Raw genomic sequence first — 23,424 nt, 5'->3', positions numbered from 1 at the left:
CTAATTTATTTACATGTGTTTTTTATTCTATTTATAAATCTTTGTATTATTTTAAAATAAGCCAAAGAAGTCTTTTTGGGAAGAACGAACTATTAATTTCCAAAAGTTTCAAATAATGTTGGTTTATAGTGGTGGTAAGTTGGGGGTAGTGGTGGATTGATTGATTGATTGATGGTTTGGGGTTTTGTTTGGTTTGACGAGAGTCACCACCCGGCCAATTGCTGCTGATTGGATGGTTTTAGAAATGTGTGCGAATGGGGTGTGGAAATTTAGAGTAAAAGAAAAAAAAAAAGTAGGTGTAACGATCGATGCCACAAGTTGATCAATATCAACATCATCACATTAAACTACAACACTGACAAATCGTTGCATTTGGTGTCGATGTATTCTTTGAGCCACCAGTGTTACTATAATTTTTGTTTGCTTGAAATAGACGTGACGATTCGTTTGATGTTAATTCATCATACTGCGAACTAGAGTAAATAATATAATAGAAATGTTCGTTATTATAAAAGATTAATCGTAGAGAGTGGGAGTGGTTAGTTAATATATCTGTGATGACCAAGGTTGGTTCATCAAAACAACACCCATCAATCAAATATCATCCATCCATCGCAATCCAAATTGGTGAACAATTCTGTTTGATGACGACGATTATGATGTTGATGGTTGATGATCTATCTATAACACTACTCACTTGTCAAAGTCTAGTGACTGTTCTAATAAATATTCTATAAGTTTGGTGATGGATTCTTTGACATTGATCGACTCTCTTGCAGAAACTTCACAATATAGTGGTATATTACGATCCTTGCACCATTGTCTACCTTGTTCATATGAAACCTAAAGTAAAGTAATCATCAAGCAAAGCAAGCAAGTGTTATTACACAATTTCCAACAACAACAACAACAAGTTGTTTGTTGTGTTTAATATTTTCTATGTGCATACACTTCTATTTAAATCACTTTTGTTTCCAATCACCATGAATGGTAGACTCCTCTCTGATAAATCTTCGTTTAAACATTTTGCTTTGCATTGTCTATACCAAGTGTCTAGACGTACCAAACTATTTTCATCACTAATATCAAATACCAAACATGCAGCATCAGCTGTTCTCCAAAATATATCCGTTAAACACCAATACTTTAATTGTCCTGATGTATCCCATACCTAAGGTAATCAATAAGAAGAAAAAGAATGAGATGATGATGATTAATGATGATAATGTATATTTGACTCAACTCTCTGAGACGCAATAAATATCTTTCATACTTGTAAATTGCATATCGTGTCATTTGTATAAAAGGTCTTTGAGAAAAAGTCTGTTCCTGTTGTTGGTCTTGCCTCGTTATTATACTTGTTAAATACTATTCGATGTAAGATTGAAGTTTTACCTGTCCTGTTAAGTAATAATAATAATAATAATAATGACAAAAGAGAGTAGATAGAGAAAGTATGAGTAAAATGAGGTCTGTCACATGACATGATATTATCTGACGAATTATATAGACATACCCAGTATCTCCAATCAAGACAATCTTATAGTTCTTTTGTTCATCCATTCTAATCCTTGCTGTCATCTGATGATATGTTTGCGACTCTCTCTCTCCGCTCTAATGCTCGCGACAACTGAAACTGAACCGACGATATATATAAATTAATTACTAAATTTTTAAATAATATAAAATAAGAAGAGTCTGAGCAAAAATCATAATGAGCTCATTTGATTTTGGCACAAAGATCCGAAAAAGCACGTGGTAAATTTAAATTTGACTTTTAACGATAACAATAAAGATATTATTATTATTTATACATATATTATATATTATATGTGTGTGTGTTTTATTATATTATATATTATTTATTATATTATGTGTTTTATTGATCCTTTTTAATATTTTTCGATTTATAGTCAATGATTAATTTAATATGATTTTTAAATTGTTGAATAAAAGTGGTCTCTGAGAAACGGTTGGTTGACTCACGGGCAGCTTTTTGCATGTCTGCATACTTTGGTTTGTTGGCGATGATTTCGTGGATATAGTTGGCGTATTGTTCTTTGGTGGTGGCTAGGAACCCGGTTCCTGGAAGTACAATGTCCTCCTTTGGACCTGCACTGTCATGAGCCACTGGGATCAGACCACCGGCCATCAACTCGACAACTCCAATACCAAAATGTTCACACCACATTGTGTGAATACCAACCGATGCCTGTGCAAATAGATCATTCAACTCTTGAGCAGAGACACCAACACAAATGCGTACATTCTTTTCCAAACCAAGTTCCTTTATCTTTTTCTCTAGCTGTTCAACACGTCCTCTATCCTCTTCACCACGACAACTGCCAACCATCACCAACTCCAAATCCTTCTTGTGTTGTGGATGTGTTTTTAACAAATGATCCAATGTAAGTAATTGTAGCATATGATCCTTTTCAGGTCTGAATTGAGCAATTGATAGAACCATATTCTTTCTCTTTTGCCAGTTCAATGGTAGAGCAATACGTGAACTAACATCAACCGGTGGATACAATAATATAACATCCTTTTTGAAAGTTCTCTTCCATAATGTACTAATATGATTACCAGTCCATGTTCCATTTACAAATACCAATTGTGATAAATTACCAACTAATCTATAAATAATTGCAAATATCTTATAATATCTAAAAAGAATAAGAATTATTAATATTAATATATATATATATATAAATATAAATAGAATATATAGTCAATCTGTAATTTTTTGACATACACTAATTTAACATTTGAGAATATCTTTCTTTTGAGAGTAAGGTTTTGTTGGTTTGCAACCTTTACAATCATGTCACTACTAACAATTGGATAATGTACATAACAAGCAACCTTGCTACCACCCAATATTCTAAAGATGGGATAAGTGAATGCATAACCCATAGTATCGATATAAACGTGTGGATTACACTTTGACAATGCTTCCATACCAAGTATCATCGATCCCAATGATTGTCCCAACAATGTAAAGACAGGATACAATGAATCTTCAACATATTTTCTCTTTGTTAATCTAATAAATTCAATATTCTTTCTTTTTAATTCAATCATAAATGTATTCTAGAGAAGAGACAAGAAGAAGAGAAGAGAAGAGAAGAGTATTAATACAATGTATCAATATATTGATAGTTTGTTGTTTGTTTGTTTGTTTGTTTGTTTGATAGATTACATTAATCTTGTTGAATATTTCATCGTCAGATATAGTATCACCAGTATAGACGAGACAATTTGCATCTGGGTATGATTCTTGAATAGCCTTTACAGCACACCATAGTACACGTTCACCACCTCCACCAGCTGCACAGTATGGATGGAAGAATCCAATTGTATAGGTTGAAGGTCTCTTTGATTGATAGTATAGTCTAGTCAATAAGACAAGACCTGCTACAACACCAATCAAAGTACCTACTATATATAAACAACTTGATACTATACAACTAATCATTCTCTTTTAAAATATCTATCTAACTACTTTAGTAACAAGATGACGACGGATGTGAGCTTTTACAAAATAGGACTTAATTTGCAGATGACGATGCTGTTTTGATGAGTCACAACCCGATTATTAATTTGTATTATTATTATTACAATAATTATGAAGAGATATTAATAACTATCTATCTTATTTCTTCTCTTCACATTTAAGGATCTATCATCTCTTTATTTTCTAGAAAAAAAAAATAAATTAAAATAAAATTAAATATAATTATAGTTTATAAAAGCAGGACAAAAAAAGACCAAACTACTTTTCATTATAATTAAAATTTGTATATTACTAAAGAGAGAGAAAGAAAGAGATAAATATTATTATTATTATTATTATGGATACTATTACTAGTTCAACAGAGACAACTGTTACTTCAACAAATACAAATACAAATATAGATAACAATGACAATGACAATGACATTGACTATGACCATGACAATGAATATGTTGCGATTCAACAAGATCACTTATTGGTTTTACAACATGGTTTGAATGCAACCGATGGTGATTATATTGTAATGAAAGATGTATTGGCAAAATCACATCCTACAATGATGGTATATGCTGCAAAGAGTAACAATACGAGTCTATTCAATCAGGCTACTCATCAAGGTATAGATGCATGTGGTGATAGATTGTTTAATGAAATTGTACAGCTCACCAAACAATACCAAGAGCAAATTAAAAAGATATCAATCATTGGACATAGTTTGGGTGGTTTGATTACTCGTCATGCAATCGGAAAGTTATATCAACATGGATACTTTAACAATGTACAACCAATCCAATACATTTCTTTATCTTCTCCTCGTATGTAAACACTAAATGTCAAAACACACATATCTTTTTGGAATATTGGTTGATTCTAATTAATGTCTTTGATTCTAGATTGTGGGAGTAGAAGACCAAAATCAACAGCATTTAACAAGTTGGCATGTGTATTTACAGATGCAATGATTAAAATGACTGGAAAACAATTAATGTTGACTGATGATCCTGAAAATCCTTTATTATTAAAAATGACTGATCCAAGTATGTAGATGTTAAACACAACGAATGTCGTTTGATTAATGATGTATTTATTTATTTCTTTTCTTTTTTAGATGATATTTATTATAAAGGATTAGAATTATTTAAATCAAGAATACTTTATTCAAACATTGAAAATGATATTCAAGTTAATTTTTGTACATCTGATATGACACATAGAAACCCATATACTAAACGAGTTGGAAAGGTTGAAGAATTGATTGAAATGATATTCCATGAAAAGTATCCCCACATTATCAATCCATCTACACAAGCTCCATTCGTTCCAGTTGGAGAAGACAGTTTCAAGAATGAAGAGAAACGTCAACAACTTTTAAAAATGTTACAAAATCTTCAAACTCTAACTTTTGATCGTTATCATTGTTATTTTAAAAACTTGTAAGTTTAAAATTAGATATTATATATTCTATTCTTTAATCCAAGTATTGTATTAATTCATTTTTATTTCCATTTCCATTTCCATTCGTTTCCAAAACCTGAACTCTTTTAGTTTATCACATACCAATGTAATTATGAAAAGATCATATTTAAATAATGAAGGTCAAGATGTTATACAACATGTTAATGACCATTTAATTGATGAATAAATTCTCTCTACCAACTACTTTTACATTATTGTGTATTATTATTTAAAAATATTAAATCAAGACGAATTAGTCGTTGATCTAGGACATACAAGAGGAGCCAGATGTTTTGAAATTTTCAAAAAAACTTGGAATTCGAATCGAATGACCTTCTCTTGAAGAGGAATAGTTTTGGGTTTAGTTCTTTTGTTTATTGTATTTGTAATAATAGAAACAAAGAAAAGTAATACATATTTATATATATATATATATAGAGCGCATATATAGTAGTATTGTAAATAACACACATATATCGACTACAAGATAAATATGAATATGGGAGAGAATAACAATAAAAATGGTAATCATTCAAACGGCAATGGTGAAAATGCTCCACTAGATCCTCCCCCAACTATAGAGAATATATCACAAGCATTGGTAGCATTATACAATGCTACAGAAACGAGTATTCGTGACTTTGCACAGAATTGGTTGATAGCAGTTCAGAAATTACCTAGTACATGGGATTTGTGTCCTAAACTTATATTGGAAACATCTGTAAGCAAAGAAGAAGAGGAGGAGGAGGAAGAAGAAGAAGAAGAAGTCAAGTGTAGTTGAATGTTATCTAACTGTTGTTTGATATTTGTTATCTATTAGATTGTTGAATTACAATACTTTGGAGCATCGACATTGGAATATAAACTAAAGAATGAATGGCATAGTTTACCAAAAGAATTGAGAGAAAAGACGTTAAAGATGATTATAGCAATTACACAGAATGTTGGCAAGTTGACGGGTATAGTGGCGACACGTGTGGCAGTGGTGCTTGCGTTGGTGTCAATGTACACGTTTGGCAAATTGTGGCCGACTCCGATAGAGAATGTGATTGAGTTGGTAAGTCCGTCGATAGACAACCCGCTGCAATGCGTCAAGACAGAGAACCTAAAATTCGTGTCAGAGTATCTGACCGAGCTGCCACGCGAGCTAAACGCAGAGTCGATATCGTGTTCGTACAAGGACATTAGCAAGGGCATACGTGGTGGCGTCATTGACAAGCTGACCAAGTTTTTGTTGACCATGTTGTCGACGTTGGCATCGTGCGAGCCAAATGCACAGTACAGCCAAGAGATCAAGCTGCTGTACAAATCGTTGGGCTCGTGGCTCAAGTATATGCTGCCGAGTCCGCAGTTGTTGGGTTGCGCATTTGACGTGGCGCTGCAGATTGTAAATAGGGAACACTCGCTCATCGAGCCATTGATCGAGATGATCGAGAACGCACTGCGTCACCTCGAGTCCAACATATCGACCGAGACGGAGAAGATGTTTACCGTCATGACGGAGCGTCTGTCGACCATGTTGCCCGAGTTTTTTGCGCAGGCGCTTAAAGGCCACAACACAGAGATGGCGGGATCCATCTTCCACCTCTTTGTCAAGATCCTCTACTACAACAACGCGTCTATGCTCACCAACGAGCTCATTACGCGCTACCTCGAGATCACAATCACCTGCATTCAAATGGGAGACCGCGAGCTATGCACACCCCTCTTTTCACTGTTTGACGACTTCAAGTCGCACCCCGAGTACATGTCACTCGACCGCAAGCTACTCGACTCGTTCTTTATCCGCGTGGTCGACCGTTTTAGAGAGTTGGGGTCGTTCCCGCTCAGTGGCAAGCTCGACGAAGAGGAATTGTCGCAATTTAACCAATTCCGTTCGTCGTCCAAAGAAGCGATCATCTCGATTCAGACATACGTGTTGACGCAGAAGCGGTACTTGCTCGACCACCTCATCGAGAGATTGCGATCCGATATCTCTGCACAAACACCAAACTGGCAGACTTACGAATCGACACTCTACTATATCTCGGGGTTGTCTGCAGGAATGCACAGTGGACAAGACTTTTCTTTTGTTCCCGTACTCCTCCAACTCATCCCTCAAATCCGTTGCAAGAGTTTGGATCTCGTCAAAACTCGATTCGTCTTGTCGGCAAGTATGCATCCTATCTCAAAGACAACAGAGAGTGTCTTGAAAAGGTGGTGTTTGATTTGATACCCGCCTTTGCATCGCCAGAACTACTCGAGGTTGCCTCGCAGTCGTTCTTTAGCATTGCATCGGACCGTCACTGTGCACACCACCTCGTTCCACACATTTCACAGATCATTGAGCTCTGCGCACCCCATCTCCACTCGAATCAATGCCATCCCGCCATTCCCAACCTCTACCACGGCCTTCTCTATCTCATCAACACTATCCAACAGGTCGACAAGATCATGCCACCCTTCCAGGCACTCCTCTCACCCATCATTGGACACGTCAACCAATACATTCAAACCAAAGCGAAAAACATACCATTCCTCAAGATCCAACTAGAGATTTATCAACACACCACTAAAATCATCGAACTTGACGATCAAGAAGATACTGGTAAACATCCACTCCTCCCATTCCTCCAAGCAATCATTCCTCAATTAAAACAATTATTGGAAACTAATTTATATGATTATGAAATTGTCGAGGTAAGAAGATAAAAACAAATAGTAGTACTAAAAAAGATCTTATATCATATTTAACCCTCTTTTATCTTTTTTCTTTATTTAGTTAATTTCAGCAATTTATAGATGGACATTATTATTTTGTAGAAATGTTGTATCAGAATTGGCACCGGAAATCATTACTCAAGCTACATTGGCCTATCAAAAGAACCCTCTTCCCTATTTATTACAGGTTATCAACGCATGTGCATCCTCAACCAAACTACCAATTGAAACTGAAAACAAACTAAAAGAATCCTTGTCCATTATCTCTGCCACTACACTTTCTCTACTTCGTGAGGAAACCATCAAACTTAGTAAAACATTACCTCAAGAATACGCTATTGATCCTCAATATCATCTCAACTTTTCAATTAGACCTGATATTACAAAAGATTATTTATTATTAATTCAATCTGTAAGTAAAAAAAGAAATAGAAGAAAAAGATCCTAAATATTTATCTATACTAATTATTTGATTATTTTGATTTACTTAGACATATACATATTCACCACAATGTTTAAATCCAAATATAGTTTCGACACTTGTTATTTATATTATTCATAATGTATTGGATTTAAAGGATTTGTCAACTGTCAGAAATACCTTTAACTTTTTATCGCTTATTATTATGTCATGTAAATCAAAAGATGAAAGACATAAAGTATTTGGTGCCATTATTGATGAAATCATTGCTGTTCATGGTAAAGTTTTAATTAAAAATCTTTTAATTGTAAGTTTGAAAACTCAAAATAATATTATATATATAAATATTACTATGAAACAAATATTAATATATATTATTATATTTCTATTTTTCAATAGGGAGTTTCAAGAGTTTTCCCAACAACATTTATGAATACAGTTTCAGAAGTACTCTTTTCCTATTCATCTTCTTATCCAACACCTTTTAGAAGAGAAGCCAAGATCATTTTAGTTCAATCTCCATTCCTTGATGATGTTGTTGCACCATGTGATAGACAAATATTCCTTTCACAATTACAAAGAACCGACAACAAAAATGAATATAGATTTGCTATTCAAACATTCTCTATTCTTTGTAAAAATAGGTAATAATAATAATAATAATAATAATAATAATAATAATAATAATATGATATAATATAACTTTCAAATTTTTGAATAAAATGATCCAATTAATTATTTTATCATTTTATTTACAAATAACTATATATATATATATAATTATAGTGATCACAGATAAGAAGAAGAGAAGATTAATTATCAATGTACATGGAATGGATGTGATAATTCTGTCTTTGGAATACGACGATACAAAATAATTTTTTTGATTCTCTCTCTCTCTTGACCACTCACCCAAAACAGTGTTGTACAGTGGGTTGGTGGGAAAACAAAGATCATTAGCACCGTTATCGTTTTTTTGTTGTTGTTGTTGTAGTATGGTGGTAGTATTAGACAGACTTGATTATTCAATTGTAATACATACTACCATGGTTATTATTATTATTTTTATTTTTATAATGTCATAAAATATATATATATCTATTTTTATTCATCTTTAGGAAAATATTATACTTATCTATTTATAAATTCTATTTCTATTTATATTCAAATTAAATTTATTTAATATTTTTCTTTTTTTAGTTTGGATGGAATCAACATTAATGAAAGAGGTATCATCATTTTCAACGATACCTTTACAAATTGATCAACTCTATGGCCACCATTCATCGATAGCAACGACAACAACAACAACAACGAATAATGATACACTATACGATAAAGATTTTAGATTTTTTACAGAGATTCAAATAGAACAATTGGATAAGATTGTTTATGTTACGAGTACACTAGGATGTGTTGGATCACTTTTTATTATTATCACCTTTCTTTTATTCAAGGATATTCGAACATCGTTTGCATCAAAGTTGATATTTTTCCTAAGCATCAGTGACCTAATGGTCGCCATATCCTACTATCCATTTGGTCGATTGTCAAAAACATTCTGTGATATTCAAGGTATTGGTCTCATGTTTTTCCTATCGAGTAGTTATTTTTGGACAATGTGTATCTCCATCTCTGTCTATTTTGTATTCTTTTTAAATCAAGTCAATATAAACCATCTAATGAAATATTTTCATATCATTAGTTGGGGTGTTCCATTTGCCACTACTCTCATTGCAATGTTAAATTATGATATTTTTGGTAGAACTGGGTCTTGGTAAATAATTTAAATTAAATCAAATCAAATCAAATTATTCAACAAAATGACTAAACTTCATTTCCATCCATAAATTTATTTAGGTGTTTTATTGGAGATCCTAAAAGTTTATTTAAATTATTGTATTTTATACCATTAATATTAGTATTTGTTGTTAATTTAACTATTTTCATTTTATTAAAGTATCTATAATAATAATAGAAAGATATAGATTGATTGAAATATTTATACTAATTTATTTATTTATTTATTTTTCGTTATTTTAGATGGAAACTATCACAATCAAATAATTTAGCAAGGAGGATGATGATATTGATGATATTTTATATCATGTCATTCTCCATTTCACAGTTACCAGCATTTATTAATTCAATTCACTTTTTCTATCACCCATTCGATCCACAATTTACACTGTTTGTGTTGAACCTAATACAACCTCTACAAGGTCTATTCAATGCAGTGGTATATGGTCTCAATGAAGGATTTGCAACAAGATACTCTGAATGTATAGATAAATATCTATCATGTAGATGTATTAAAAGTAGAAACTATCGTGACGAAACTACAACACAACCACTCATAGTCAACTACTCACTCCAAGATGAAGATGACGACTTTTCAGATGAATATAAAACACAACCAGACAAAAAGGTATCTTTAAATGCTCCTCCAACCATTGACAGTGAATTTAATCATTTAATAGGTCCAACTCATCCTTCACTAACTAATTATTATACCTAATAAAGATTGAAATAGAAATAATAAATTAATTTTTCGAAAATTATTATTTACTCACAGTTCAGTTCAGTCAGATGTGATGTTCATTTTGTTTTACAATATAGATAGATAATTTAATTAAGAAGTAATTAAACTGCAATGTAATGAATATCAACAAGAATAACAAAAAGAAGAAGAATCAAAATAGTGTGATTGATATACCTCTATTTATAAATGATAACAAGATAGATAGTATCAATCTACTATCTGAATTGTATACAACCGTTGTTAAAGAGATCATCAAGTATCTCTTTTATATGAGAAATCAAATTAAATTGTATGTTTATACTCAATCAATCATCATTACATTAAATACATTCAACTAATATTGTTTCTTAGACCTTATAATGACTTTGAAAGATTGTATTCTCCAATCACCAACAACAAAGATGATAATGTTGAAAAGAAGATAATTAAAAAGATACCAAAAAAATGTATGATTGCATTGAGTAGTTGTAATCAATTATTTGGATCTCTTGGAATAGACTTTAATAGTGGTAACTACTATGAAAAGGTTGTCATTATCTTTGGTAATTCCATCATGGCACCAAAAGAAATTTATATTATCAATGTACCTAGGTTATCACATGAAGATATGTTGTGTATGGATGATGATGATCATCATCATGACAACAATGATACAATCGACCAACAAAAGACAATTATCAACTCAATAATAAGAGATATTATGAGACAATTGGTGGTTGGTCAAATCGATATCTTTAATACCGAACTTAAACCAACTAAAATTCATGTTTTAGTTTATAAGTCCAATAATATTAATAATAATAATAATAATAATAATGAACAAATAATAGTGGAATCATTATTGATACCTAATCAACAAATGGAATATATTCGAAAGACAAAATCAACAAAGGTTTGTGTGTTTGATTTAAATCTATCATCCTCGTCTTTGTCAACCGACACTTTCACAAACAATAAGATGACTATTGAAAATAATAAGATCATTATTCCGTCGTTGTTGTGTTCCAATCGATGTGTCGATACAGAACAAAAAAGTGAAGGTGCCAATGGTGATGGTGGTGACGATCAGTGCAAAGATGAAAATGAAGGCGACAACGACGATCAAGAGGACATGGATATAGATATAGATATGGAGATTGACGATGCAGATGAGCAACAACAATTAACCGAAAACCAACACCACACCAATGTTTGTAATGACATTGTCGAGCCCTTCACCAATGCATATTCCTATATTTGGTACAAGTACAATAAAATCATTCTATTCCCAAAGTAAGAAAAATAAATACAAATGTGTGTGTGTGAGCGTGAGTGGGGCATGGCCCTTGATTGGTGTAGATGGCCCATCTAAAGACACCCTTTTAAAATAAATGAGGTGAAGATAATAATAATAATAATAACAATAATACTATGACAAAAGATATTTTGAATTCATTCAGCACGATTGGGTGATGAAAAGACTTTTTTGGGTTTGAAAGGATCCCCTCGTTGTCCCGTTGGGTGTCACAAAAAAACAGCAAAGCAAAATTTGTTAAAATCGCTGTGTGATGGATCAAAAAAAAAAAAAAAAAAATAAGTGGGCTCAGCTCCTCTGTCCAAAAAAATCTCTACGACGGTGCCATCATAGCTAACACATAAGATAGATAGATAGATAACATAACAGACAGAGACAAAAATACAGATTGAAGGAAGAATAGGAAATATACAAACGGAGACCATCTCCAAATACACTACCCATATCAACCATCTTCCAACTACTATCTCTTTTGAAACAACACAATCAAAAAAACAAAAAGGTATAATAACAACAACAACGATCACAAAAATCTCATTCGTTGCGATTATCATAATCCCACCACAACACATCATTACATTATCTCTTTTGAAGAACACTGTTGTGCATGCAAAGGACTACTCCCTTCTTCCTTCTTTTTCGAAAAACAATAATAACTATTTATTATTTTGGTAATATTAATAATAATAATAATAATCGATCATAATAGTATTAGTCATTAGAATAATAGTTAGAGTTTAAACCATCCATTAAATCATTTTAGTCACAACCATATCAACTTCATTTTATACATTCCATTTAAATATATTATATATATATATATTGTAATCAGTAGAGTAGGTAGGTAGGTTTAGAGTATTATATTATATATCTATCTCTTGGATATATCTACACACTATTCAACCAACCATCAGCAGCAAAACAGCAGTCCGTTAGTTGGGTTGACGTATCAATCAATCAATCAGACGACGAACAAGGAAGACAAAAGGGAACATAGTTAGTTCAATTGTTGTGAAGAGTGGGGGTTTTGGGATGGGATTGTATCCTATCTTTTAATTTTTTAAAAGACGACTGACATCATTCATTAGTAGACTACTAGTGGTGGTATAACCAACCATCAACCAAAAAAAATCAGACGAATATTTGGATAATGAATGGAATTTATTGTCGATTAATCACATTCCTTTAATAATAATAATAATAATTAGTTTAAAACTCAGCCCATTAGGTTCTACCCTGTTTTTTTTTTTTGAAAACACAATCAACCAAATCATTCATCCAGAGATAGAAATATTGTTTGAACAACATTAATTAATAATCAAACAAACAAGGATGGGCATGTAGACAAAAGGTAGATTTCAATTAAATCATCTCAATTATTTATTGTCAAGTTCATCATATGTGACAGAGAGAGAGAGAGAGAGAGAGAGAGAGAGAAGGATAGAATAATGTTCATTCCGGAATACCAGATAAACCATTTTATTGTGCATAGAAAGTTTGTTGTTCTTTGATTGGTTAGGTGATTCCAATGACAATTTCCCACCACCTCTCTCTCCCCGACAACACTGGCCAGCTATTGTATTGCCAAATTAATTTGTTTTTCTCATAGATCTATGTTGAAAAAGAATCAGTAGCGATCAGAAAAACAACAAACAAAAAGATTCACCAAACCAACACTTGGATGCTGATAGTCAGTCGTCGATCAATCAAACAGTTAATTTATCTTTAAAATACAACTACTACAACTAGCTAGCTAGCTCGGTAGGACAGATAGATGGAATAGTAGGCTAATTTTATATTATAACCAATAACCATCATCATCATCATCATCATCTAGTCAATGACAATATATAGAACGAGAAGGGAACAATCAAATTAGGAGAGGTTAACATTCCATTTAGTTTAGTGGGTATAATAATACATCAATCTATCTATCAATCATTTTATTCTTGTTGCTATTATTATTATTATGTGTATGTGTGTGTGTACATATAAATTCATACTTTTAAAAATTAGAATTAGAATTAATAGTTAGTGATATTGGTGTTGGTCGTTACTATAGCCATTTCATTCATGGTCATAGTAGCAGCAGCAGCAGCAATAGTAGCACCGATAGTAGCAGACAAAAGAAAGAAAAAAGACATCAATCAATAATATTATTAATCAATCAAATCAAATTAAATTAAATCAGTCAACCACAACACACACCTTTATTTATTTATTTATTATTGTTCGCAGTTTTGTGTTTGAGTGTGTATCAAACTTGTGCGATTGATGAATGAATGATGAATGAATGAATGAATGATTGAATGACCCATCATCATCCTTCAATCCATCCTTTTTCCCCTTTTACATTGTATGTTGCTTTTGCTCTCGTATTTTATCGGTTAAACAATTTGTTCACTTTTTCTTTCATCACCTCCTTCCTTCCTCTATCAGACCAAACAACATCTATCTGATATGATATGATAGGCATAGCAATAACAACAACAACAAAGAGCAGCAGCAGCAGTATAATACGCACAACACAACACAACCCCACCACACCACGTTCTTTGCTCTCTCTCGTGACACACAGTAAAATAATCATTTTTCACCCAATCAACACACACTCACACGCTCCACTCACTCACTCACTCACCAACCATCAATACAAACACAAACAATAATATTATCACTACCCTACAACACAACAAACAAAGAAAAGTTTTTCCCTTTCTTCTTTTACTTTCTCTCTCTCTCTAATCACATAATATTATTAACAATAGTCAATTAAATTAGTACTAATACATAAACATTAACTATTATTTAAATATCATAGTTTAGAAGAATAGAATATCTCGAGCAACAGCAACACTACACTACACTAGCAACAGTATCACCATTTTTGTATTATAAAAAAAGAACCTTTATTTATTTATTTATTTGATCAATCAAATCAGCAACAAACCAACAAACCAAACAAAAGGAAAGGAATAGTAACGGTAGAGTAGAATTATAGTTGTTTCTATATTTATACTCACTCAATAATCCAACCCCACCAAACCCCAAACCCCAATCAATTCAACTCAACAACCTGTGTATATTACCAAACTAAATGTTACAGAGAAGGATTTTAAAGTATCAAACTGAAACTCATCGATCCCATCATTCACATCAACCAATACCAAATTTTACTAGTATTGTAGATCAACAACAACAACAACAGCAACCAGAACAACAACAACAAATAGTTATTCAACAAACATCACCAAATATATTATCATCTTCAACCAAATCTGAAGAATTTCTATCATTTCAATCAGCATCTACACTAAGTACAGTGAATAGTTATACGACAGCAACAAGCGATACATCGAGTGAAGTAATGTCAGAGCCTACAACCGTTCCTTTGCCAGGAACCAACAACAAACACCAGCAGCATCAGGTGGATGGTGCAGACTACAAACCAACATCCAAACCAAACATGCCACCTCCACCACCACCCAGATCAATGTCCAATAGTACTGCGAGTACTAGCACCACGAGTACCACCTCGACTACATCTACTAGCGCTACATCCAATATTGAAAATGGACATGATGATGCACCAAAATGGTCATTACTTCACAATAGAATGAAAGGGATCGATGATAAACTGGATCCACTCAAACGTGGAAGTGTATTAATAGAACATCTCTCAGAGATGCACAAATTGGCAACAAGCCAAGTCATATCGGGTGAAGAGAATGGCAATGAAAACAATCATAGTGATGACGCTGACAATAGCGAAAACAGCGATGAATATGACAAGGAAGCAGAGATTCGAAAACAATTGGAACAGGTCAAAGTAGAGACTGAAGAGGAACATGAAATACCTCAAGTCAGAATAGATGTCAGTGGTTCAACAACTGTCGATCATATTACAGAAGCATCTCATTTCAAAAAGATTCCATCACCAACATCTAGTACATCATCAACTCCACCTCCCACAAATTCTACCAGTTCCACAAACACAACCTCTACCTCCTCCTCCTCTACACCTTCTCCATCTCTACAACCACCATCAGAAGCAATTGTTATGGCTGGTATCAATCTTTTCAATGACAAACCAAAAAAGGGTATAGATTATTTCTTTTCTTGTAAACTATTACAAAAAACACCTGAATCTGTTTCAGAATTCCTTCGTACTTGTCCACTTTTAAATAAGAGATCAATTGGTGATTATTTAGGTGAATCGTAATGTATCAAATAGAAAATAGAAAATAGAAACAAAAGAAAAAAATCAAAATATTTATATATATATTAATATTAACTTTTTTATTTTTTTTTAGTGATCCATTTTCTATATCCATTTTAGAGGCATTTATTGCAAGATTTAATTTCCAAGATTTAGATTTTGATATGGCTTTGAGACAATTATTGTATACTTTTAGATTACCTGGCGAGGCACAAAAGATTGATAGAATAATGCAAAAGTTTGCAAACCAATATTATAAAGACAACATAAAGAGTGGAATCTTTGAAGACCCAGATTCCGTATACGTTTTAGCCTTTGCTATTATCTTGTTGAATACCGATGTACATAGTCCAGCAATCAAACTTTCCATGACCAAAGTCAAATTTATCAAATCACTTGCCAAGATCAACAATGGAAAGGATTTCCCAACAGAATTTATCGAAGATCTTTATGATAGAATATTTGCTGATGAAATTAAAATGGATCCTACTCAGTATGTATAAAAACAAAACAAATCAATCAGACAATTATAAATTATAAATATTAATTAAATTTCTTTTATTTATTTATTTATTTATTTATTTCTTTTTGTTTAGAGCAAAATTCCCATATGCAGTTAAAAAAGGATGGTTAAATATTAGAGTTAAAGGAAAGGTAACAGAGAAATGGAGTAGAAAGTGGTGTATTCTTAGTGAAGGATCATTATATTTCTTTAGAAAGCCATCGGATACTACTCCAACTAGATATCTCCATCCAGACACTGTAATTACACCAAAGAAGGAGCTGAAAGGCAAGAAATACTGTTTCATGGTCAATCACAGCTCACCACCACTTTTGATGGAGCTTTTGCAACAACAACAAATCGCCGACCCGTCCAAGGCTGGAAAGAGCATGAAAATCACACAACAATGGGTGTACCAACAGATGTTGCTCATGTCGACAGCCAACAACAAGAAAAAGGAACCACGTTTCTGGGACTCAGTGGCCGAAAAGTATACTAGCGAACAGTTGCAACAACAAATGTTGACGATGCAACAAACCAATGACTCGAGCTCAGATATTCTCGACTCGGACAGTGTCTCGTCCATGGATACTTCAGAGTCATCAGCCTTTTACGAAGAGGAAGTTAGTTCCATTTCATCGTCTTCTTCATCTCCCAATTCGCCGCTCTCTACATCTGTTCCCCAAAACAACAATACGTCCTATCTTGGTGGCGGACCACAACAAGCCGATCCCAAAAAGAAGGGATTCTCACTACGTCTAAACTCCAAACAAAAGAAAGAGTTGTCTGAGCAACCAACCTCTCTCACTCCTCCCTCTTCATCCAATCCACACAACCTCTCACCTCGTCCTGTAAACCAACACAACAATCAAACACCAAACCATTCACTTACACAACCACGTCCTACTCTTTACAAGAATGGCAGTGGATCTTTATTGCGTTCATCTAGTATCTCTACCTTTTCAACACCAGCCAGTCTTCAAACCACCCCTCACCTCATCAACAATGGATCCAGTCCAAGCAGCTCATCGTCGAGTCCCGGTTCCAATAGCTCGTCCTCGTCCTCATCTGCCAAACCTTCACCATCATCCACGCTCATGGCAGTGATTGAATCGTCGCCTCAACAAATCGAAACCCTCATGAAACTCCAACAAAAAATGATCAAAACATCCAAACAAACCACCGTCTTGCTCTGCACCGACAGCAAGAGAGAAATGGAGTCTTGGACCAGACTAATCTTGTCTCAATTCCAACAACAACAACAAAAACAACATCTCCCCAAATATCTATAGAAGAAAAAGACGAAAACAAAAAAGAGAGGAGCCCAAATCAAGTCAACCAACAGCACCAACAACCACTTTCATCCCACCACATTTATTTATATTTAATGTATACTACATCATCATTTATCAACCTATACCGATACCTTTTTTTTCTTTTTTTGGTCCCTCTCTCGTAACAACAAAAAAAAATACAACACAACATCTAACTAACAACTACGTACAATAATAATATTAATACATAACAATAACCTTTCACCCAAACAACAACAACCAAACTAATAATGGTAATAATACTAATAATAGCAATAAGAGTTATTTGAGATGGAATTGTAAATAAAATGAGTTCGATAATCGAATATTAATAGTTTTTATTTGTATTATTATTTCGTTGTTTGGTGGCTGCTTGTTGGAAGTGATGAATTGCCTGAGAGAATATGTATCCAAAGTGTCCCTTGAAATGGTCACTGGCAGAAATCACGACATAGTTGGGGAGCGAAATGCATTCTTCATGATATGGACCTACGATGCAAAGATATTGCACAAAATTGGTGGTTTGAATTGTCTCGATAACCTTGAGGCATTCATCTTGATTGTGATTGTTAGTTACACGTTCATGTCCCCCATCCAACTCGCGACTGTATTTTCCTTGTCCCGTAACTAAAAGATCTTTGTAACAATAGAACCAATCAAAAGCTGCCCCTGCTCCATTGATATAGACACACTCTCCATTTGTACATCCTTCTTCAATGATTGATGGAAAAGGGTTTGTCAATGATTTTACTTTGTGCGCTAAAATAATCAAGTAAAAAAGTATGAGTTGTGATTAAAACTGGCAAAATGTGATACAAACATATGTTTGAGAGAACCGGCAAAGATCTGAATTCTTGCCTACACCCATTGTTGGTGTGTTGGCGTCTTGGTTTCGTAGAAGAATATAAAGCGTATTTTCCAAAAAGAGATTCAATTGTAATTGGAATACCAAGATATTGGAACATCATAATCTTAACTGACAAGAATTGGGGACAGAATATCTCCCATCTCAGCCAATCCAAATCACTTTTTAAGCCTTCAAGAATTTCTCTAAGTTGTAAAAAGGGAAGAGGAGTTGGGTTTGTTGTAGTTGAAATGTAAAGGAGTGGAATTGCTACTGTTGAATAATCATCATTGTCTGTTGAGTATCTAGTACAAATTCCTTGTCTTTCCAATTCTTCAAACGTTGGGTTTGAAGGATCGCCCAAAAGATGATCATATGACCAATGCACCCCGACACCTGTGACTGAATAGGCTATGAGTGCTTGCACATAGAGGGGGTTAGAGGTTGAATTCACATAACCCATTTTGACTCTTGCTGCTGTGACAGCATCTGTAAACTTTCCAGGGGTAGTGTCTTTTGGGTCTGTGGAGGATAGATCCTCGAGGAAATACTCGAGGGCTCTTGGCCATCCGCCGATGTACAAAAGTGCGCACTGGAAGTAGTGATTGTCGATAAAATCTTTCGCTCTGGTGGATGAGATGATAGAACTGACCCAGTCAGGTTCACTGAGAAGAGGTATGCTTATAGGAATACAAGGAAATGCAGAGTCCGATATAGCCTCCTTGAGTGGTGTGAGGATGGTTCCACCGATCAAGGAAACAAAAAATACGCCAGGTGGAGGGTTGCACTGTGTCTGTCCAATAGCCATAACCATCTCCCCAAGTTGGAAAGGTCTATCTTTTGAGGTTCCATTCAGAGTGAGCAGTCTTTGAAACTCGTCGACAGAGAGATACACAGCAAGATTTGGGGCTTTTTTATGTTCCTTGAATGCTTGGAGAACATCTTTCAAGGCAACTTTTCCCCCTGGCCATGCACGGATGGCATCTTGTGGATCCACCCCAAAGTAGGCGCTCAAAACACGTAATGAAAATGTGGTCTGCACCCCAAACTTGAAATCCAGATCGCGATCAAAACCAGCGCCATTACCATATGTAACGTAGATATCGACATACTCCTTGAAAATATCTTGGCTTTGACTCATACGAAGACGGGAAGGGTACTCATAGAGGAGTCTTGATTTACCCGTTCCAGGTGCACCGGCAACAACCATTACTGGGTTTTGCTTTTGGTCACGTGCTTTTGCCTCCCATCTTTCATTGACAACATTCACAATTTGATGGATACTTGAGTCTCTCCCAACAAACGGGAAGTTGTGCCCAAATCCACTATTAGGGTTATATCGTTGATTTGCCTGTCGTGAATAGACTTTGTTAGTATACAGAATTTATAATATATAAATAGACTATAGACATACTGTGTGGTTAGGAAATGTTTCCAATATCCATTTAGCAAGATACTGTGACATCGCAATTGGGTGAGCTAATTAATAAATAAGAAATAAAAAAGAATATAATATATTAATAATAGAAATAAAAAAGATAATAATAATATAATAATAATAATAATAATATTTTTTAGAATCGGATGTCAAAAAAGAAAAAATCTTCAAGGACGTACCTTCTAGAAGACCTTTAAAGTCTCCTTCATCACCAACTCTTAGATGTGGGAAAAATGCATCTCTTTTTTCTGATTTGTTGTAGATTTCAAGGATACCTTTCTTTGTGTTGAAATGGTTGCCGATCAGTTTGATTGCCATTTTTTCCGAGTCCTTTTGTTCAATCCCAATCGATATGAATAAATTTTCTACTTGTTCAATTGTAAGTTTTGGTTCCATGGTTATATTGTCTATGCTGTCTTGATTGAAAATAAAAACAAATAACTTGATAATGCAAAATACATCAAATGGAAGAATACTTAATAGTGGCATGGGTTCTTTTGATCATCCCGACTCATAGAAATAAAGTTTCAAATTATAAAACAAAAAAAAAAATAAAATAAAAGTGGTTTAAAAGTCTATAGATTAATTAATCTATAGACTTTTAAAATAGCAGGTATGTTTGTTGGGCAGCCAGATAGATCTTCTTTGCGGGTGCTACAACGATGCTACATTTACTAAAATCAGCCTCTGACACTACTATACTCTCCATCTATATCATTCTTAAGAAGCACATATTATTATTATTATTATTATTATTATTATTATTATTATTATTATTATTATTTATTATTTATTATTTATTTGTTTATTTACAAAAGAGACAATGGGAACTCTTTGGGTGCGTAGGTAGTTTACTATAGTGATATATATTTGTCAAAGGGAGATCTTATCTTCTTTTAAAAGTCAGATGTTCTTCCTTTTCTTTCCCAATCACCATATCTTGTTGGTTCTGGACCTCTAACACCTCCGATTTCACCTGTTTTGGGGTTTGTATATTCTCCATGTTCTCTTTCATACTCTTCTTCCATTTGTTTGAGTTCTTCTTCTAGTCTTTTCTTTTCTTGAGCGTCCATTGGGGGTGGAGGTGAATCATGATCATGATGACTACGAGTTGAAAACGATCTATTCATTGTCGATGATGATGTGATTGACGATGACGACGTAGGTTTTATGAATCTACATAATCGTTGTGTTCCATTTAACAATTGTTTTGATATGTTCATTGTGTCTTTCGATCTAAAACTATTCTATTACGTTGAAGAGTGCAATTCAAACAAACAATGATCTGAAGAATCAAACGAAAAAAAAAATTAAAATTAATTTAAATAACTGACAGCTAATATATACATACTAGTATATACATATGTACACAGATATATTCAAGCATCAATATTACTATATTTGATTGAAGAACAAACATGACAATTTGAGAAGAAGAAGAAGTTCCACCTTCAAAATTGGCGCCTATTTTTGAATTTATCAATGGGGTTGCTTGACACTTGTAGTATAATAGTAGTTTCATAAAGTGTCACAGTGTACACTAGTTAATCCAAAGACAGAGAAAGAGAGATGGAGATAGATACATCAAAGTTATTAGTGACTCAGTTGAAAACGAATCTAAGAAAATTAGGACTATCAACAACTGGAACAAAGCCAGTATTGCTTGAAAGACTAAACAAATATCTATTTGAACAACAGCAACAACAAAAGAAGAAGATAACAAACAAAGAAGAGGAAGAAGAAGAAGAAGAAAGTTATGATGATGATGATGATGACGAAAGCGACAAAGAAAATGATTACAAGAAGAATTATAAAGCAACATTAAGTAACAGTAGTGACGATGATGATAGTAGCAATGATGATGACAACCAAGACGATGATGTAACTAGTTGTTTCTCTAAATTGACAATCACCAAACCTTCATTCTTCCAACCAATATCACAAAATATAAAGGAAAAAGAAAATGATGATGATGATGAAGAGGAGGAAGATGAAGAGGAAGAGGAGGAAATAGATGAATCACAACAAGAAAAAGAAGAAAATGAAGAAAATGAATCAAAGGAATCAGAGGAATCAGAGGAATCGGAAGAATATGACAAGGATATAAAATATAGTCATAAAGATACATGTTATGAAAAGATAATACCAATTGATGAAAAGAAGGAAAATAGATGTTTGGAATTAGACAGTAGTACAGTGTTGAGATTATCAAGTAATCTTCTCGACCATACCGGCACAGACAATGAAACCACCATCCTTACATTACCAGCCAAAAAGATGATGGCCAAGGTCCTCAAAGATCTACGTCACCACACCTTTTCATCTGTATTAAAATGTGCCAAACAACATGTACAACAACAAGTTGATGATTGTAGTGGAAAACTCAAGTTGGTCGACGATGAAAGTATTCCATCGTTATTGATAGACAGTACCATTATCAGGGACTGTGCCAGAGAGTGTTATGGAAATGGTGATAATTTGGTATCGAAAATCATTCAAAAATGGAATAGCAATCCGAAATGGGAAAGTTATGGATCAGTGTTGCCGACCATTGCTAGCAAGTCAACACTAATCAATCGATGGTCAATTGTCAACCATGCAGACAACTTTTTCAACAATGCCAAAACCTCTGTAAATATAACGTACCAAGCCTATTTATTCATGACCATTGCCATTGAAATCGTAATGAATAGTATTTATAATGACATTATCGTCAATTCTTCAACCAAAGTATGTATTAAATAGAAACTATTTACTTATTTCTTTATTAACACCTGTATTCTATTCTTATTGTTAGGATATTGGACTAGCAACACTAAAGAAATCATTGGAAAGTACAAAGTACAATCATGTATTTAGACACTATGATTATTCTGAATTTAAAGATTATGCATGGAATCCAACCAACTAATAATATATAATCCAACTAACCAACAAACCAACCAACTAACGACAACAATCAAGATTAAACTAGTTAATGGGAAGAGATAATAATAATCTTAATTTGGGAAGCAGTTTAAACTGCTTCATTGACAAACACCCAATCCAATAATATTAGTTCTCCCAACAACATTCGAAAATAGTAGAACTACTATAGTTTATTCATTCAAATATTTCATTGTACGTTGTTATTGCCATCACCAAACACCACCACTACCACCACATCAAATAATAACAAT

At 33.5% G+C, this 23,424-nt stretch overlaps 12 protein-coding genes across 12 annotated transcripts; 7 read left to right on the top strand and 5 right to left on the bottom strand.

Moving 5' to 3' along the window:
- Positions 1-51: 51 nt before the first annotated feature.
- Positions 52-1,563, bottom strand: rab32D (Rab GTPase; the record flags this gene model as incomplete). The annotated part of the gene is made up of 6 exons (XM_004350635.1): positions 52-89; positions 361-473; positions 698-843; positions 950-1,171; positions 1,274-1,400; positions 1,517-1,563. The coding sequence occupies 6 exons, from the start codon at positions 1,561-1,563 to the stop codon at positions 52-54; spliced, it is 693 nt and encodes a 230-aa protein (XP_004350686.1).
- Positions 1,564-1,879: 316 nt separating this feature from the next.
- alg11 (glycosyltransferase) lies at positions 1,880-3,478 on the bottom strand (the record flags this gene model as incomplete). Its single annotated transcript, XM_004350634.1, has 3 exons — positions 1,880-2,666; positions 2,756-3,093; positions 3,203-3,478. 3 exons carry the CDS (start codon positions 3,476-3,478, stop codon positions 1,880-1,882), a joined length of 1,401 nt encoding a protein of 466 aa, XP_004350685.1.
- Positions 3,479-3,854: 376 nt separating this feature from the next.
- On the top strand, positions 3,855-5,159 carry DFA_11737 (esterase/lipase/thioesterase domain-containing protein; the record flags this gene model as incomplete). The annotated part of the gene is made up of 4 exons (XM_004350633.1): positions 3,855-4,332; positions 4,411-4,554; positions 4,626-4,950; positions 5,063-5,159. The coding sequence occupies 4 exons, from the start codon at positions 3,855-3,857 to the stop codon at positions 5,157-5,159; spliced, it is 1,044 nt and encodes a 347-aa protein (XP_004350684.1).
- Positions 5,160-5,465: 306 nt separating this feature from the next.
- Positions 5,466-6,025, top strand: DFA_11736 (uncharacterized protein; the record flags this gene model as incomplete). The annotated part of the gene is made up of 2 exons (XM_004350632.1): positions 5,466-5,743; positions 5,869-6,025. 2 exons carry the CDS (start codon positions 5,466-5,468, stop codon positions 6,023-6,025), a joined length of 435 nt encoding a protein of 144 aa, XP_004350683.1.
- A 94-nt stretch (positions 6,026-6,119) lies between these two features.
- On the bottom strand, positions 6,120-7,133 carry DFA_11735 (uncharacterized protein; the record flags this gene model as incomplete). Its single annotated transcript, XM_004350631.1, has 2 exons — positions 6,120-6,640; positions 6,884-7,133. The coding sequence occupies 2 exons, from the start codon at positions 7,131-7,133 to the stop codon at positions 6,120-6,122; spliced, it is 771 nt and encodes a 256-aa protein (XP_004350682.1).
- Positions 7,134-7,405: 272 nt separating this feature from the next.
- ipo13B (importin 13) lies at positions 7,406-9,874 on the top strand (the record flags this gene model as incomplete). Its single annotated transcript, XM_004350630.1, has 6 exons — positions 7,406-7,651; positions 7,734-8,084; positions 8,164-8,400; positions 8,493-8,727; positions 9,294-9,481; positions 9,551-9,874. The coding sequence occupies 6 exons, from the start codon at positions 7,406-7,408 to the stop codon at positions 9,872-9,874; spliced, it is 1,581 nt and encodes a 526-aa protein (XP_004350681.1).
- Positions 9,875-10,200: 326 nt separating this feature from the next.
- DFA_11733 (uncharacterized protein) lies at positions 10,201-10,611 on the top strand (the record flags this gene model as incomplete). Its single annotated transcript, XM_004350629.1, has 1 exon — positions 10,201-10,611. The coding sequence occupies one exon, from the start codon at positions 10,201-10,203 to the stop codon at positions 10,609-10,611; it is 411 nt and encodes a 136-aa protein (XP_004350680.1).
- A 140-nt stretch (positions 10,612-10,751) lies between these two features.
- On the top strand, positions 10,752-14,115 carry DFA_11732 (uncharacterized protein; the record flags this gene model as incomplete). The annotated part of the gene is made up of 5 exons (XM_004350628.1): positions 10,752-10,924; positions 10,987-11,907; positions 13,555-13,642; positions 13,784-13,838; positions 13,946-14,115. The coding sequence occupies 5 exons, from the start codon at positions 10,752-10,754 to the stop codon at positions 14,113-14,115; spliced, it is 1,407 nt and encodes a 468-aa protein (XP_004350679.1).
- Positions 14,116-15,026: 911 nt separating this feature from the next.
- Positions 15,027-17,942, top strand: DFA_11731 (pleckstrin domain-containing protein; the record flags this gene model as incomplete). The annotated part of the gene is made up of 4 exons (XM_004350627.1): positions 15,027-16,029; positions 16,087-16,147; positions 16,243-16,641; positions 16,745-17,942. 4 exons carry the CDS (start codon positions 15,027-15,029, stop codon positions 17,940-17,942), a joined length of 2,661 nt encoding a protein of 886 aa, XP_004350678.1.
- A 349-nt stretch (positions 17,943-18,291) lies between these two features.
- Positions 18,292-20,563, bottom strand: DFA_11730 (uncharacterized protein; the record flags this gene model as incomplete). The annotated part of the gene is made up of 4 exons (XM_004350626.1): positions 18,292-18,722; positions 18,784-20,132; positions 20,211-20,286; positions 20,425-20,563. The coding sequence occupies 4 exons, from the start codon at positions 20,561-20,563 to the stop codon at positions 18,292-18,294; spliced, it is 1,995 nt and encodes a 664-aa protein (XP_004350677.1).
- Positions 20,564-21,141: 578 nt separating this feature from the next.
- On the bottom strand, positions 21,142-21,468 carry DFA_11729 (uncharacterized protein; the record flags this gene model as incomplete). The annotated part of the gene is made up of 1 exon (XM_004350625.1): positions 21,142-21,468. The coding sequence occupies one exon, from the start codon at positions 21,466-21,468 to the stop codon at positions 21,142-21,144; it is 327 nt and encodes a 108-aa protein (XP_004350676.1).
- A 346-nt stretch (positions 21,469-21,814) lies between these two features.
- DFA_11728 (uncharacterized protein) lies at positions 21,815-23,156 on the top strand (the record flags this gene model as incomplete). Its single annotated transcript, XM_004350624.1, has 2 exons — positions 21,815-22,975; positions 23,043-23,156. The coding sequence occupies 2 exons, from the start codon at positions 21,815-21,817 to the stop codon at positions 23,154-23,156; spliced, it is 1,275 nt and encodes a 424-aa protein (XP_004350675.1).
- Between the last annotated feature and the right edge of the window lie 268 nt (positions 23,157-23,424).

The sequence above is a fragment of the Cavenderia fasciculata genome, assembly GCF_000203815.1.
Source record: "Cavenderia fasciculata unplaced genomic scaffold Scf_EUAJFUG02HR96I-5, whole genome shotgun sequence".
Classification (NCBI taxonomy): Eukaryota; Evosea; class Eumycetozoa; order Acytosteliales; family Cavenderiaceae; genus Cavenderia; species Cavenderia fasciculata.
Note: the sequence above shows the minus strand (reverse complement) of the source record. Positions and strands in the feature narration are given on the sequence as shown.